This window comes from Petromyzon marinus, chromosome 60, assembly GCF_048934315.1.
Source record: "Petromyzon marinus isolate PM22_M1 ecotype Great Lakes invasive population chromosome 60, UKy_Petmar_22M1.pri1.0, whole genome shotgun sequence".
Classification (NCBI taxonomy): Eukaryota; Metazoa; Chordata; class Hyperoartia; order Petromyzontiformes; family Petromyzontidae; genus Petromyzon; species Petromyzon marinus.
This window is the reverse complement of record NC_133726.1, coordinates 4,933,322-4,946,914: the sequence shown is the minus strand read 5'-3', so window position 1 is coordinate 4,946,914 and position 13,593 is coordinate 4,933,322. Positions and strand designations below refer to the sequence as shown.

The 13,593-nt window shown below is 55.2% G+C and overlaps 1 protein-coding gene across 3 annotated transcripts in view; it reads left to right on the top strand.

The window, feature by feature from the left end:
• The window catches only part of LOC116955498 (serine protease 23-like), a 29,005-nt gene extending 15,636 nt beyond the window's left edge, over positions 1-13,369 (top strand). For all 3 annotated transcript variants that reach the window (XM_076053283.1, XM_032976625.2, XM_076053284.1), the window contains 2 exons: positions 5,819-6,242; positions 8,155-13,369. In XM_076053283.1, the coding sequence (XP_075909398.1) occupies positions 5,826-6,242; positions 8,155-9,138 (1,401 nt within the window). In that variant the 5' untranslated portion in view covers positions 5,819-5,825 and the 3' untranslated portion in view covers positions 9,139-13,369. The remainder of the gene's footprint in view (positions 1-5,818; positions 6,243-8,154) is intronic.
• The last annotated feature ends 224 nt before the right edge of the window (positions 13,370-13,593 follow it).

Genomic DNA, 13,593 nt, shown 5'->3' with positions numbered 1-13,593 from the left:
CATACAGACTTCACTCACTCTCTCCAGAACAGAGGGAGATCATACAGACTCCACTCACTCTCTACAGAACAGTGGGAGATCATACAGACTCCACTCACTCTACAGAACAGTGGGAGATCATAAAACTCCACTCACTCACTCTGTAGAACAGGGGGAGATCATATAGACTCCACTCACTCTCTCCAGAACCGAGGGAGATCATACAGACCCCACTCACCCTCTACAGAACAGTGGGAGATCATCACTCACTCACACTCTACAGAACAGGAGGAAATCATACAAACTCCGCTCACTCACTCACTCTCTCTACAGAACAGTGTGAGAATATACAGACTCCACTCACTCTCTACAGAACAGGGTGGGAGATGATACAAACTCCACTCAGAAAGGCGCCCGAGTCGGGAATCGAACTGAGACCCCTTCTTGCTGTGATGCCACACGAGTTTTGGCACCACCCTGCCACCCACAATAACTAGGAGTGGTGGCGCAGCGGTTAGCACACTGCGCTACGTGGGCATGCATAGCGGCAGCCTGTGAACTTTCACCAACCCGCATCGACCGGCGCGGTGAAGTATGTCAAACGACGATGCACCTCTGATTATATTATCGCGGTCGGCTGCGTACGGCGCTAAAGAAGTTCAACACTCACACGTGCGCACACAGAGGCGTGTGCGTGCCTTGCATCCAACGGCGGCTTTGCAATGAGCCGCGTGAGAAATCCGGAGTGAGATTCGTCGTGTGACGAATATATATCTCAGCCGAACTTTTATTGTGCGGGCCAATAACCAAATTAGTAAATATCGCTCAGTACGAACTTGCTAAAGGCAGTCGAGTCAACACACCTCGTCTGGTCTACAGGAGGTCGTGAGTTCGATCCTGACCCTGACGCCTGCTGTATATTTGGAGTTTGGGTGTCTCTCTCTCCCCGTTGTGAGATGTTAACTACCTCGTCTGGTCTACAGGAGGTCGTGAGTTCGATCCAGACCCTAACGCCTGCTGCTGCATATTTGGAGTGTGCGTGTCTCTCTCTCTCTCTCTCCAGGTGGTGAGATGTTAACTACCTCGCCTGCTGTACGGGAGGTCGTGGGTTTGATCCCGACCCTGACGCCTGCTGTATATTTGGAGTTTGTGTGTGTGTCTCTCTCTCTCCCCGTGGTGAGATGTTAACTACCTCGCCTGGTATACAGGAGGTCGTGAGTTCGATCCAGACCCTAACGCCTGCTGCTGTATATTTGGAGTTTGCGTGTCTCTCTCTCTCCCCGTGGTGAGATGTCAACTACCTCGCCTGGTATACAGGAGGTCGTGAGTTCGATCCTGACCCTGACGCGAGCTGTATATTTGGAGTTTGTGTGTCTCTCTCTTTCCCCGTGGTGAGATGTTGACTACCTCGTCTGGTATACAGGAGGTCGTGAGTTCGATCCAGACCCTGACGCCTGCTGCTGTATATTTGAAGTTTGTGTGTCTCTCTCCCCGTGGTCGCGTGGGTTTTTCTCCGGGTCCTCCGGTTTTTCCCTCCGCATTTTGAATGAACATCACCACGCGTTCAGAGTTATTTGGCTGATATTAATGTCCACACGATGAGCCACTTCCTTGCGGCTATCATTTGTGATGGGCAGGGCGCTTCTTAAAAAGAGCTACACAGCTTACCTGGTAAAATAAAAAAAAATAGTTTAGTTTAATTAATTTCAGTGTATTTATTGTAAAAAACATTTTTTGCGTAAAATAATTGCAAAATATATGCAAAGTTCGTTAAATACCTAAACAAAGTTCGTCGAATGGAGGCATATCGAGGTATTTACTGCGTACTCTTTGGGTCTATTGGGTAAAGTCACGTAGGTGAAAATAAAATAACAAAAAATCACGACGTTTTGGCCACAACCCAAGCGGCCTTCGTCAGGTGAAGGGACGAGACTGTCTGGAGGACAGCGCTGGAGTGGAAGAAGCCACGCTTAGATCACGACCTTTAAGCTGTGTGAGAAGAAAAAGACCAAGCGCCTTGACAAAGGAATTAGCATTTTCACCTACGTGACTTTACCCAATAGAACCAAAGAGTATGGATACTAGCAGTCACGAAAGCTTTAAATCTAGAATATTCACTGCGTAGTTTACATTTTTATTTTGTACACTCGGAACCAAGTGCGCCCTGCAAGTGGCCACGTCCACAGCAACGTGGAATGTCCCTCCCGCCTCCCCAACAACAACAACAGATGTAGCAGGTGAGGACCTTTTCTTTTTGAACACGAGAGAGGTGGGGAGGGTGGTGCTGGGGTGGGGTGGGGCGAGTAAGGAGAGCCCCGCCAAACCCTCAAAAAAACACAAACTCCCCGTGGCCGAATTTGATTGAAAAAAAAGAAACCCCACAAATGTTGTCTGTAACCTCCATCCACGTCGAAGTCGTCCTCCCTGGGAACTCGCCACCACCGCTGACGGGAGGCGGTTCGATTCCACGGTGGCCATGGAACGTTCATCACGATGCCCCCCTCCACGTCACTCCACCACCCCCGCCCTCCACCCACACATTGACTCCTGCCTCGGTTGTTGTGTTTGAGAGTTGGCATCCGCTCGTCGCCGTTGGTTAAGATGCCAGTTGAGACATCGGTGTGGTGGGGAGGAGGATTCGGGGTGGTGATGGGTCGGACACGTGGTGTGTAGGGAGGAGGATTGGGTGGTGATGGGTGGGACGCGTGGTGTGTAGGGAGGAGGTGGTGATGAGTGGGACACGTGGTGTGTAGGGAGGAGGAGGTGGTGATGAGTGGGACACGTGGTGTGCGGGGTTTGGAGTGGTGCCCAGAGGTGGCGGACAACGGAAAGAAAATACCTCAAGTCAGGCGGCGGTGGTGATGAAGATTTGGGGAGCGGTAGTGTAGCGGTTAACACGCTGCGCTATGAACCTGGTGACCCGGGTTCAATTCCCGCTCACGGCCAACACCGGTGACGATTTTTTGAACCGGTCCTGGGCCTCCACCTAGGCCGACCCAGCCTCAAATGAGTACCTGGTTTTATGTGTAAACATCGCCACTAGGGAGACAAAGGCGGTCTGGCGTGGTGCTGGCCACCCACCTCCTCGTGTACCGTTCCGGCCTTCATAGGTGCTCGCTAACAGCACCAATAATCTGTTAAGGTTGTCTTTGATGATGATGATGATAGTGGTGATGATGGTGATGATAACGATGATGAGGCTGGGAATGTCAGCTAAAGTTCCAGGGCACAGCAGAAGGAAGGCAGCGATGGAATATTGTTTGTGATGCCCCCACGAATTATTTCTCAACGTTCGCGGAATTTTTCGCGCAACTCCATCCCGAGACCGCTTTCGGATCGAGTCGCGCGAGACGATCGTCCACGAGCTCACGACTCGCACGCTTCTCACAGCGAGCAGTGCACCACCCAGCGTGAGACAGGGACCAAGAAACAAGATGCCACACAAGCACTTTACTCACGCCCAAGATCAACAACAACCACCCTCGCTTGCTTTGTCGCCTGCCAATCAAGCCAAAGATTGTCTATGGGGCCGTCCATAAATGACGTCACGCACCTGGGGGAGGGGGGGGGCGGGGGTCAGACATTTGTGACGATGTGTGACGAGGGTGGGGGGGGTTGAAAAATGTGACGTCACATCAAAATGCGCCAACTTTAAATCAATATAGAATTGTTATAACAAAACTCCTACAACATCAGAGTGCAGCGCCACATTAAATACGCACTACAATGACAACAGTCTAAAGCGATTTGAAGAATGTTTTATTTTCAAAATGGAAATATGGTTTTGGGGGGGGGGGGGAGGGAGGCAGAGCTTTGTGACGTCATATTTGAGGGGGGGTCTGACTTTTTGTGACGCCGCGTGACGAGGGGGGGGGGGGTCAAATTTCGCGTGACGTCATTTATGGACGGCCCCTATATATATATAAAAGGGAAATTTGTGAATGTGTGTCTGTTTGAAATGTTTAACCATACTTCCCGACATGCAACAAACTTGAAATTTGGCACGTGGGTAGCTTCCAGACTGTACACAATGCAAAAAGTATAAAAATAGACTTTTGTATTTGGGGGGGGGGGGGGGGGGTTGCAATAATGGATATATTTTGCACGGCAAGTGAGCGGTGATGTCACACCTGTGATGTCACCCGCATGCGGCAGCGTCACGCAGTGTGCCTACTGACGTCACGCATTGTGCCTGGTGACGTCACGCACCCCCCACTCGTTACTAATAACGTACTCAGAGCTGAAACGTTCTGCAATGAAGTGACGCGTCTAATTTAACACGATGAGGTTTTTAGTTTTGGTGTGTGTGCGTGCAGTCATTGGCGACTGCACCGAGACCATCAACTCACTACACTTGAGAACCCGGTTTAATTACAACTCAGTCTATATGAGACAATTGGTCTCTATGCGGGACCATGGTCTCTATGTGGGACCATGGGTCTCTATGTGGGACCACGGGTCTCTATGGGTCTCTATGTGGGACCATGGGTCTCTATGTGGGAACATGGGTCTCTATGTGGGACCATGAGTCTCTATGCGGGACCACGGGTCTCTATGTGGGACCATGAGTCTCTATGCGGGACCACGGGTCTCTATGTGGGACCATGGGTCTCTATGGGTCTCTATGCGGGACCACGGGTCTCTATGTGGGACCACGGGTCTCTATGGGTCTCTATGTGGGACCATGAGTCTCTATGCGGGACCACGGGTCTCTATGGGTCTCTATGTGGGACCATGGGTCTCTATGCGGGACCATGTGTCTCTATGGGTCTCTATGTGGGACCATGAGTCTCTATGCGGGACCACGGGTCTCTATGGGTCTCTATGCGGGACCACGGGTCTCTATGCGGGACCCTCCACATGCTGAGTTTGCGTGTCGCATCTCCCCGTGGTGGTCGCGTGGACTTCTCTCCGGGTCCTCCGGGATGCCCCCCCCCACACCCCCGCCCCCCCCCCCCCACACATTTAGAATCATCAACGTCACGGGGTTCAAGGTTATTTGGGAGCTGCAATAAAACGTCCACGTGACGAGGACGACGACGACGACGATGATGGCAGCCGCTTTTGTCGGGCTGCCACGTGCGAGCTGGTCACGTGGCTCCCGACAACGGGCTTCAACGCGGCTCAGTGCGCCTCTGCTTAGCTGGTGGAACAACCCCCCACCCACCCAAAAACAAACCTGTTCGAGATGTTTAGTTGAATGGCTTCGTTTGACACGTAGGCTTTTCGCGTTCAACGTTATTCACGGTGGTGAAGGTTTGTGGGTTTGATGGCGTTCGTGTAAATGCGTCGTAACCCTCCACCGACCGACACAGCCAGTAGGGTGCGTCACGTAAACAACGCGCCAATTAGTTAACAGTGTAGTGTATAGTGCAGTGTAAAGTGTAGTGTGTAGTGTATAGTGTAGTGTGTAGTCTATAGTGTAGTGTGTAGTGTATAGTGTACTGTATAGTGTAGTGTGTAGTGTAGTGTATAGAGTAGTGTATAGTGTAGTGTGTCGCGTATCGTGTAGTGTATGGGGTAGTGTATAGAGTAGTAAATAGTGTAGTGTATAGTATAGTGTAGTGTATTGAGTATTGTATTGTGTAGTGCATAGAGTAGTGTCTAGTGTAGTGTATCGAGTACTGTATAGAGTAGTGTATAATGTAGTGTATAGTGTAGTATACTACTTTAACCCACCGGTGCGTTGGAGAGTAAACCCACAACATCCGACGTTTCGCTGCTAACTACGCCCAGCGTAATCGGCCGATTGTTTTTTGTTGTTGTTGCTTGCCGGAACATCTCAGTTTAACAGCCTGCGTGTCCGCCCCATCTCTCTGCGTCTCACCCACGCGCGCAGCACCACGATGGAGCCCCGCAACCGCCCCGGGCACGCTCCGGCGCCACCAAAACGAGACACGCCGCTTCATCATCATCATCAGCAGCAGCAGCAGCAGCGGCGACCACTGCCGCCGCTGCTTCTCCTCCTCATCCTGTGGGTGGCCGTCACCCCGAGCCGCGCCGATATCTTCTGGCACAAGACGCGCGTGCCGCTGGTGCGCGACCTCCGGGTCGTGCCGCTCGACCCGTCGCTCTTCGGCGCGCCGGCCACACCGAGGGCCGCGTGCGGCCCCGTGGCCTCTCTGGCGTGCCGGCCCCCCTCGTCCTGGTGGCAGCACGACGCCGGGTCCACCCGTGGAGGAGGAGGAGGAGGAGGTGGAGGAGGTGGCGCTGTGGATGTCGGCTTCCTGCGGCAGCTGCAAGAGCAGTTGTCGTATGAGACGGTGGGTGACTACGACGGTGTGCGAGTGTGGTGGGTACCCATAGTGTGTGGGTGTGTGGTGGGTACCCATCGTGTGTGGGTGTGTGTGGTGGGTACCCATAGTGTGTGGGTGTGTGTGGTGGGTACCCATAGTGTGTGTGTGTGGTGGGTACCCATAGTGTGTGGGTGTGTGTGGTGGGTACCCATAGTGTGTGTGTGTGGTGGGTACCCATAGTGTGTGTGTGTGGTGGGTACCCATAGTGTGTGTGTGTGGTGGGTACCCATAGTGTGTGTGTGTGTGGTGGGTACCCATAGTGTGTGTGTGTGGTGGGTACCCATAGTGTGTGTGTGTGTGGTGGGTACCCATAGTGTGTGTGTGTGAGTGAGCCTGGTGGGTGACTACGACCGTGTGTGAGGTTCGCTTCCCGAACCAGCACCGTCTTGGAATGTGGCATTTCTGAAGGGGAGTTTAATCTTGGAAGAATTACTGGCACGAGCGTCGCAGACCCAACAACAATCACCACCACCACCACCGAAGACGAAGATCCCCCGTGTAGCCTCAACGGACTGCTGGGGCAAGTGCTGTGAGCGAGTGGCACCTATGAAGGCCGGCACGGCACACGAGGGGGTGGGTGGCCAGCACCACCCTTGGCTGCGCCCGGTGCGATGCGTACACACCGCAAAAGGTGGCCATTTGAGGCTGAGTCGACCTAGGAGAGATCCATGACCGATTCAGATAATCGTCACTGGCGTTGGCTGTGAGCGGAAATGCGTGCCTGATGCGGCGTGCGAACGTCAGCACTGGGGATACAAAGGCGGCCGGGCGTGGCGTTGGCCACTCACCACGCCCGGCCGCGTCTGTCTCACTCGTCGAAAATGTTTACACACTGCACCAGATACTCATTTGAGGCTGAGTCGACCTAAGGGAGGCCCAGTGCCGGTGCAGATAATCGTCATTGGTGTTGGCCACGAGCGGGAATCGAACTCGGCTCGCCGGGTTCGGAGCGCACACACACACAAAGACAAAGATCCCCCGTGTAGCCTTACCAGACTGTCGGGGCAAGTGCTGTTAGCGAGTAGCACCTATCATACAACGACAACAACCGCCGTTCGCCACTAAGTGGCGGTGACGTCACCACGACGCTTGTGCCAGGCTAGGTGCACGTTGAGGCCACGTGAAGTGTCGAACGCCCGCTGGCAGGAGGTCACGGGGCAGACCCAGGTGCCACGGGTCGACTGACTGAGATGACTGGCTGATGCACCACCTGTGCCCTCTACTGTGTTTATCATACACACAAAAAAGACAAAGATCCCCCGTGTAGCCTTAAACAGACTGTAGGGGCAAGTGCTGTTAGCGAGCACCTACGAAGGCCGGTAACGGTACACGAGGGGGGTGGGTGGCCAGCACCACGCCCGGCCGCCTTTGTCTCCCTAGTGGCGATGTTTACTACACACCGCACCAGGTACGCATTTGAGGCTGAGTCGACCTAGGGGAGGCCCAGGACCGGTTCAGATAATCGTCACTGCTGTTGGCCGTGAGTGAGAATCGAACCCGGGTCGTCGGGTTCTTAGCGCAGCGTAGCGCTAACCGCTACGCTACAAAGACAAAGATAAAGATCCCCCATATAGCCTTAACAGACTGTAGGGGCAAGTGCTGTTAGCGAGCACCTATGAAGGCCGGTAACGGTACACGAGGGGGTGGGTGGCCAGCACCACGCCCGACCGCCTTTGTCTCCCTAGTGGCAATGCTTACACACTGTACCAGGTACTCATTTGAGGCTGAGACAACCTAGGGGAGCCTCGGGACCGGTTAAGATAATCGTCACTGGGTGTTGGCCGTGAGCGGGAATCGAACCCGGTGTCGCCGGGTTCGTGGCGCAGCGTAGCGCTAACCGCTACACCCACCGCTCCCTCTCGTGCCCATCCACCCGCAGGTCTACGACAACGGCACTCGCACGCTCACCGAGGTGGCCATCGACGGCCTCGGGAACCGCGGCCCGGCGCCGCGTCTCCCGCGCCGCCGGCCCCGCCGCCAGATCTACGGTACGGACGGCCGCTTCACCATCGCGGCGGACGGCTTCGCCCAGCGGCACCCCTTCTCGGCGGCGGTGCGCCTCTCCACGGGCTGCACGGGCGTGCTGGTGTCGGAGCGGCACGTGCTCACGGCGGCGCACTGCGTGCACGACGGCCGCGACTACGTGAAGGGGGCACGGCGGCTGCGCGTCGGCTTCCTGAAGCGCCGCTCGGCGGGGCCGCTCGAGCGGCGAGGCGGCGGCGGCCGGGAGAGGAAGGGGAAGGGCCGCCGCCGCGACCGCTCCGAGCGCTCGCGGCCGACGCTCGACAAGGCGAGCTTCAGGTGGTCGCGCGTGCGTCGCACGCACCTCCCCAAGGGGTGGATCCGCCCGTCGCAGCCGCAGTCGCCCGCGGGCAACGTTGCCGGCACGGGCATGGACTTCGACTACGCCGTCCTAGAGCTGCGCCGCCCGCACGACCGCCGCTTCATGGAGCTGGGCGTGAGCCCCCCGGCGGGACGGCTGCCCGCGGGGCGGCGCCTCCACTTCTCGGGCTTCGACGACGACCGCCCGGGGAGTCTCGTCTACCGCTTCTGCGCCGTGGCGGAGGAGAGCGCCGAGCTGACGTACCAGCGGTGCGACGCGCGGCCCGGATCCAGCGGCTCGGGCGTCTACCTGCGGCTGCGCGACGCCGCCAAGCGCCGCTGGACCCGCAAGGTGGTGGGGGTCTTCTCGGGCCACCAGTGGGTGGAGGTGGGGGGCGAGGTGGGGGGCGAGGCCGCCGAGGGGGCGCCGCCGCCGCCGCCACCCCAAGACTTCAACGTGGCCGTGAGGATCACGCCGCTCAAGTTCGCGCAGATTTGCTACTGGGTGAAGGGGAACTACGCCGACTGCAGAGATGGGTGATGATGGTGGGTGGTGGTGGTGGTGGCGGGCGATGGGGTGACGGTGATGGGGAATGATGGTGATGATGGGCGATGATGGTGATGATGGGCATGGTGATGATGATGATGAGCGATGATGGGCGATGATGATGGGCGATGATAATGGTGATGGGCGATGGTGATGATGAGCATGGTGATTATGATGGTGATGATGAGGATGATGATGAGCGATGATGAGCGATGATGATAATGATGGCCGATGATGGTGATGATGGGCATGGTGATGATGATGGTGATGATGAGGATGAGCGATGATAATGGTGATGGTCGATGAAGGGCGATGGTGATGGACAATGATAATGATGGCCGATGAAGATGATGGGCGATGATGATGGTGATGGGCTATGGTGATAGGCGTTGAGGGTAATGATGATGGCCGATGAAGAGGATGACGATGATGATGGGTGGGAGCCGATGGCACAGGTATCAGATTGGCCGCCCTGGAATTTTTTAAAATTTTGAATTAATCTTTGATAAGTACGAAGCGGTCGAGGAGAGTCAGCTGTCTCTGTGTGCGAGGAATCGATGGCGGAGGTCAAGTTCCAGGTCGACTTCCAGGTCGACTTGCAGGTCGACTTGCAGGTCGACTTGCAGGTCGACTTCGAGGTAGACTTGTAGGTCGACTTCCAGGTCGACTTGCAGGTCGACTACCAGGTCGACTACCAGGTCGACTTGCAGTCGACTTCCAGGTCGACTTCCAGGTCGACTACCAGGTCGACTTGCAGGTCGATTACCAGGTCGACTTGCAGGTCGACTTGCAGGTCGACTTGCAGGTCGACTACCAGGTCGACTACCAGGTCGACTACCAGGTCGACTTGCAGATCGACTTGCAGGTCGACTTCCAGGTCGACTACCAGGTCGACTTGCAGGTCGACTACCAGGTCGACTTGTAGGTCGACTTGCAGGTCGACTTGCAGGTCGACTACCAGGTCGACTTGCAGGTCTACTTGCAGATCGACTACCAGGTCGACTTGCAGGTCGACTACCAGGTCGACTTGCAGGTCGACTACCAGGTCGACTTGCAGGTCGACTTGCAGGTCGACTACCAGGTCGACTTGCAGGTCGACTACCAGGTCGACTTACAGGTCGACTTCCAGTCGCCGCTGTGCATTTCCGATTCGATCAAAAACCCTTGCGCGTGTGTTTATTTTTACTTCACATTTTATGTTTTAATTACACAGGGAACGTGTCAAAAGTATTTCCCAGGATCCAGTGTTCATTCCTCCAGCCTGCACGCCACTCGTCCCACCCATCACTTCCTCCTCCTGCTCCCAAAGGCCCCTGGGTCTCGGTGTCTTAAGCAAATCATCGCAACCCCCCCCCCCCCAACGTGATCAACGCACTTCTATCTATTATTGTTGTGATGATTATTCATCTCTCTCCTATCTCCTCTCTCTCTGTCACTCACTCTCGCTCTCTCTCTCTCTCGTTCTCTACTCTCAAGCCTCCCCACGGGTGGTCCAGGAGGTGCCGTAACCCCTGGCTCTGCCACGAAAAGGCGGTACACCCAGCAAAGTGTCGAATCCAGCTGTTTCCCATCCGTACGGGGATAGAGCGTTGCCCCCTCGCACACGCGCATTTTCTCCGGATGCTCCGAGGTTTCCGCCCAACGTGCATAAGACTCTCATCATTCATCGGCCGATGGCACCTTGATACGTAGAGGAGCGCAGAGCTCGGGTAATCATTGCTGGCGCCGGCTCCCCACTACCGCGTGGCTGCTGCTGCTGCTGCCTTCCTCGTCTGCGGTTCCTCCTCCTCCTCCTCCTCCCCCTGGCGCCTCTGAGTCGTCCTCTCTCTCTCTCTCCCCTCCGAGTCGTCCCCTCCGTCTCTCTCGCTACGAGAGCGGGGAGTGGACGCCGTGCGGCTTGACATCGTTGTCACGAACAAGAGGGCGAACGCCCGCACAGCTGAGCCGCAGCACCGCGTCAAGGTTTTGTTGAACCGGGCGGGGGAACTCGCGAGGCGCAGAGGACCGTCGAGTCGTGAGCCCGGGGGGTTGTCGATGTGATGAACAGCAAAACGCGAAAGGGGGGGGGGGGGAAGGAAAGAACGAAACAGAATCGCAATTTCGGACGCGAAATTTAATAAAAAAAACCAGAAAACGATGAAGCACACGCGAATCGAATTCCAGACGGCAAGCAACGCACGCTTGCGACTTGCCAGAAATGAACGACGCATTTATATTAACGCGAGCTAACGCTCCACCAGAAAACCCCCATGATCATGAACAAACATTGGCCTCGAAAGCCCGCTCACTCCTGTCGCTACCACCTCTCGACTTGCTGCGCTGGTTGAGGTTGGTCGTCGTTCGGGACGATGGAGCTCCGAGTGATCTCCCCGTGGTCTCGGGGAAATACTTCTTTTTCGGGCTAACCATGGTCTTGGTGCCTTGCCTCTGGTCGGCGCGGCGCTGAGATCGTGGCTCCGGGTGACCACGGCTCTGGAACCGTGGTTCTGGAGCCGTGCCTCTTGGGTTCTACGTCTCTGGTTCCATGTTCTCTGGCTTACCACGGCTCTGGTTACTATAAGTTCTGGTTCACGTGGCCCCGGTTTAGGAGGGCGCGACTTTTATTTTTTCTTTTTCCGCGCCCTCTCGGTTTGGAACAAAAACGAGCGGCGGTTTCGATGTCGGATTTTTTTTTTTGGCCGCTGAGCGATGCCCCAGGCTTTTGCTCGCTCCTGCCACCAACGCAGCTCGCGTCGACACCCGTGGAGCTGTAACGCGCTGACGACGTGGCGCTACACCGCCGCTCGTACTTTGACCGACTCAAGATACATTTTGCGAGCACGTGTACGCGTCGCTCTCTTCTTGAGCTCGTGTTTGTAGCGAAGGCCGCGCGCGTTGCTACGTGCCGAGCGGTGGCCACATCGCGTGCCCGGCGAGGCACACTCAAGGGACTCGTGCCTTTGCCGCTGTGAGCAGCACTCCTCTGAGCGTCGTTGAAGCTCTCGAGTTGGTGGTCTAGGCAAGGCTGAGAGCGTCGCACAGGGATGGGAGTGGCGCCTTCCTGATTGTCCTGTTCTTCATGAGCAGCAGCAGTAGCAGCAGCAGCAGCAGCACACCTCTGCGCGTCGCTAAAGCTCTTGAGTTGGTGGTCTAGGCAAGGCTAAGAGCGTCGCACAGGGATGGGAGTGGCGCCTGAGTTTCGCTCATCGTTTAACAGACGACGGGATTTTGGGGGTTCCCACACGAACCGATTCTCTGTGACCGATCCGGTGTAAATACACGCCACGCGCTGAAGCTTCAACCGCGTAACTTTCAACTCATTGGCATCGATTGTCGTCCACAACGCTACGAAGCCCAAACAAAATGTCCTTTGTTGTTGTTGTTGTGAGAATAATAATAAACAAACAAAAACGAAAAGCCGTAATTGCTGATGCCGACGAAGCCGATGCTCGTTTCGCGAGCAAAATTAACCCGCGCCGCGAAGTTATTAACGTTGGTCGAGCGTCGTGTCGCGCGAATATGATGGTGCTAGGAATTGCACTAAACGTGGTGCTTAAATTAAGTGGAGAGAATGGCACCATGTAACACACACACACACCGTGTAGCTTACACAGTGAACACATACACACCGTGTAGCTTACACAGTGAACATACACACACCGTGTAGCTTACACAGTGAACACACACACACACCGTGTAGCTTACACAGTGAACATACACACACCGTGTAGCTTACACAGTGAACACACACACACACACCGTGTACCTTACACAGTGAACACACACACACCGTGTAACTTACACAGTGAACACACACACACCGTGTACCTTACACAGTGAACACACACACACACACACCGTGTAGCATACACAGTGAACACACACACACACACCGTGTAGCTTACACAGTGAACACACACACACACCGTGTAGCTTACACAGTGAACACACACACACCGTGTAGCTTACACAGTGAACACACACACACACACCGTGTAGCTTACACAGTGAACACACACACACCGTGTAACTTACACAGTGAACACACACACACCGTGTAGCATACACAGTGAACACTATCGGCGTTCACCGCGTTCTTCATACGCGGCAGCGTCCGGGATTTCGTGCGTGCGGCGTTGTCTCAGAGCCCGTAGTTCCCGTCGCCGCTCGCGCCCTGTTATCGATGACGAGTGTTTGACAGGCAATGATATTGTGTTATTTTAATGGAATAAAATTTGACCTCCAACCTCCCTGTAAAAAAAATGAAGAAAAAAATGTTTTTCGCGACTGTGTTCAATGACACGCCACGTGGCACACTCAGCCAACGCGAATATTGTCCGGTCCACGCCAAGGTAAGTGTATCGTTCTCCACACACACACACAATGGTTTATGTGGCTGCTACCTTGGCGAACGCCCTACAAGCTCGTCCCCGCCATTGCCCTGAATCAACCACAATCCCACCTGTGTCC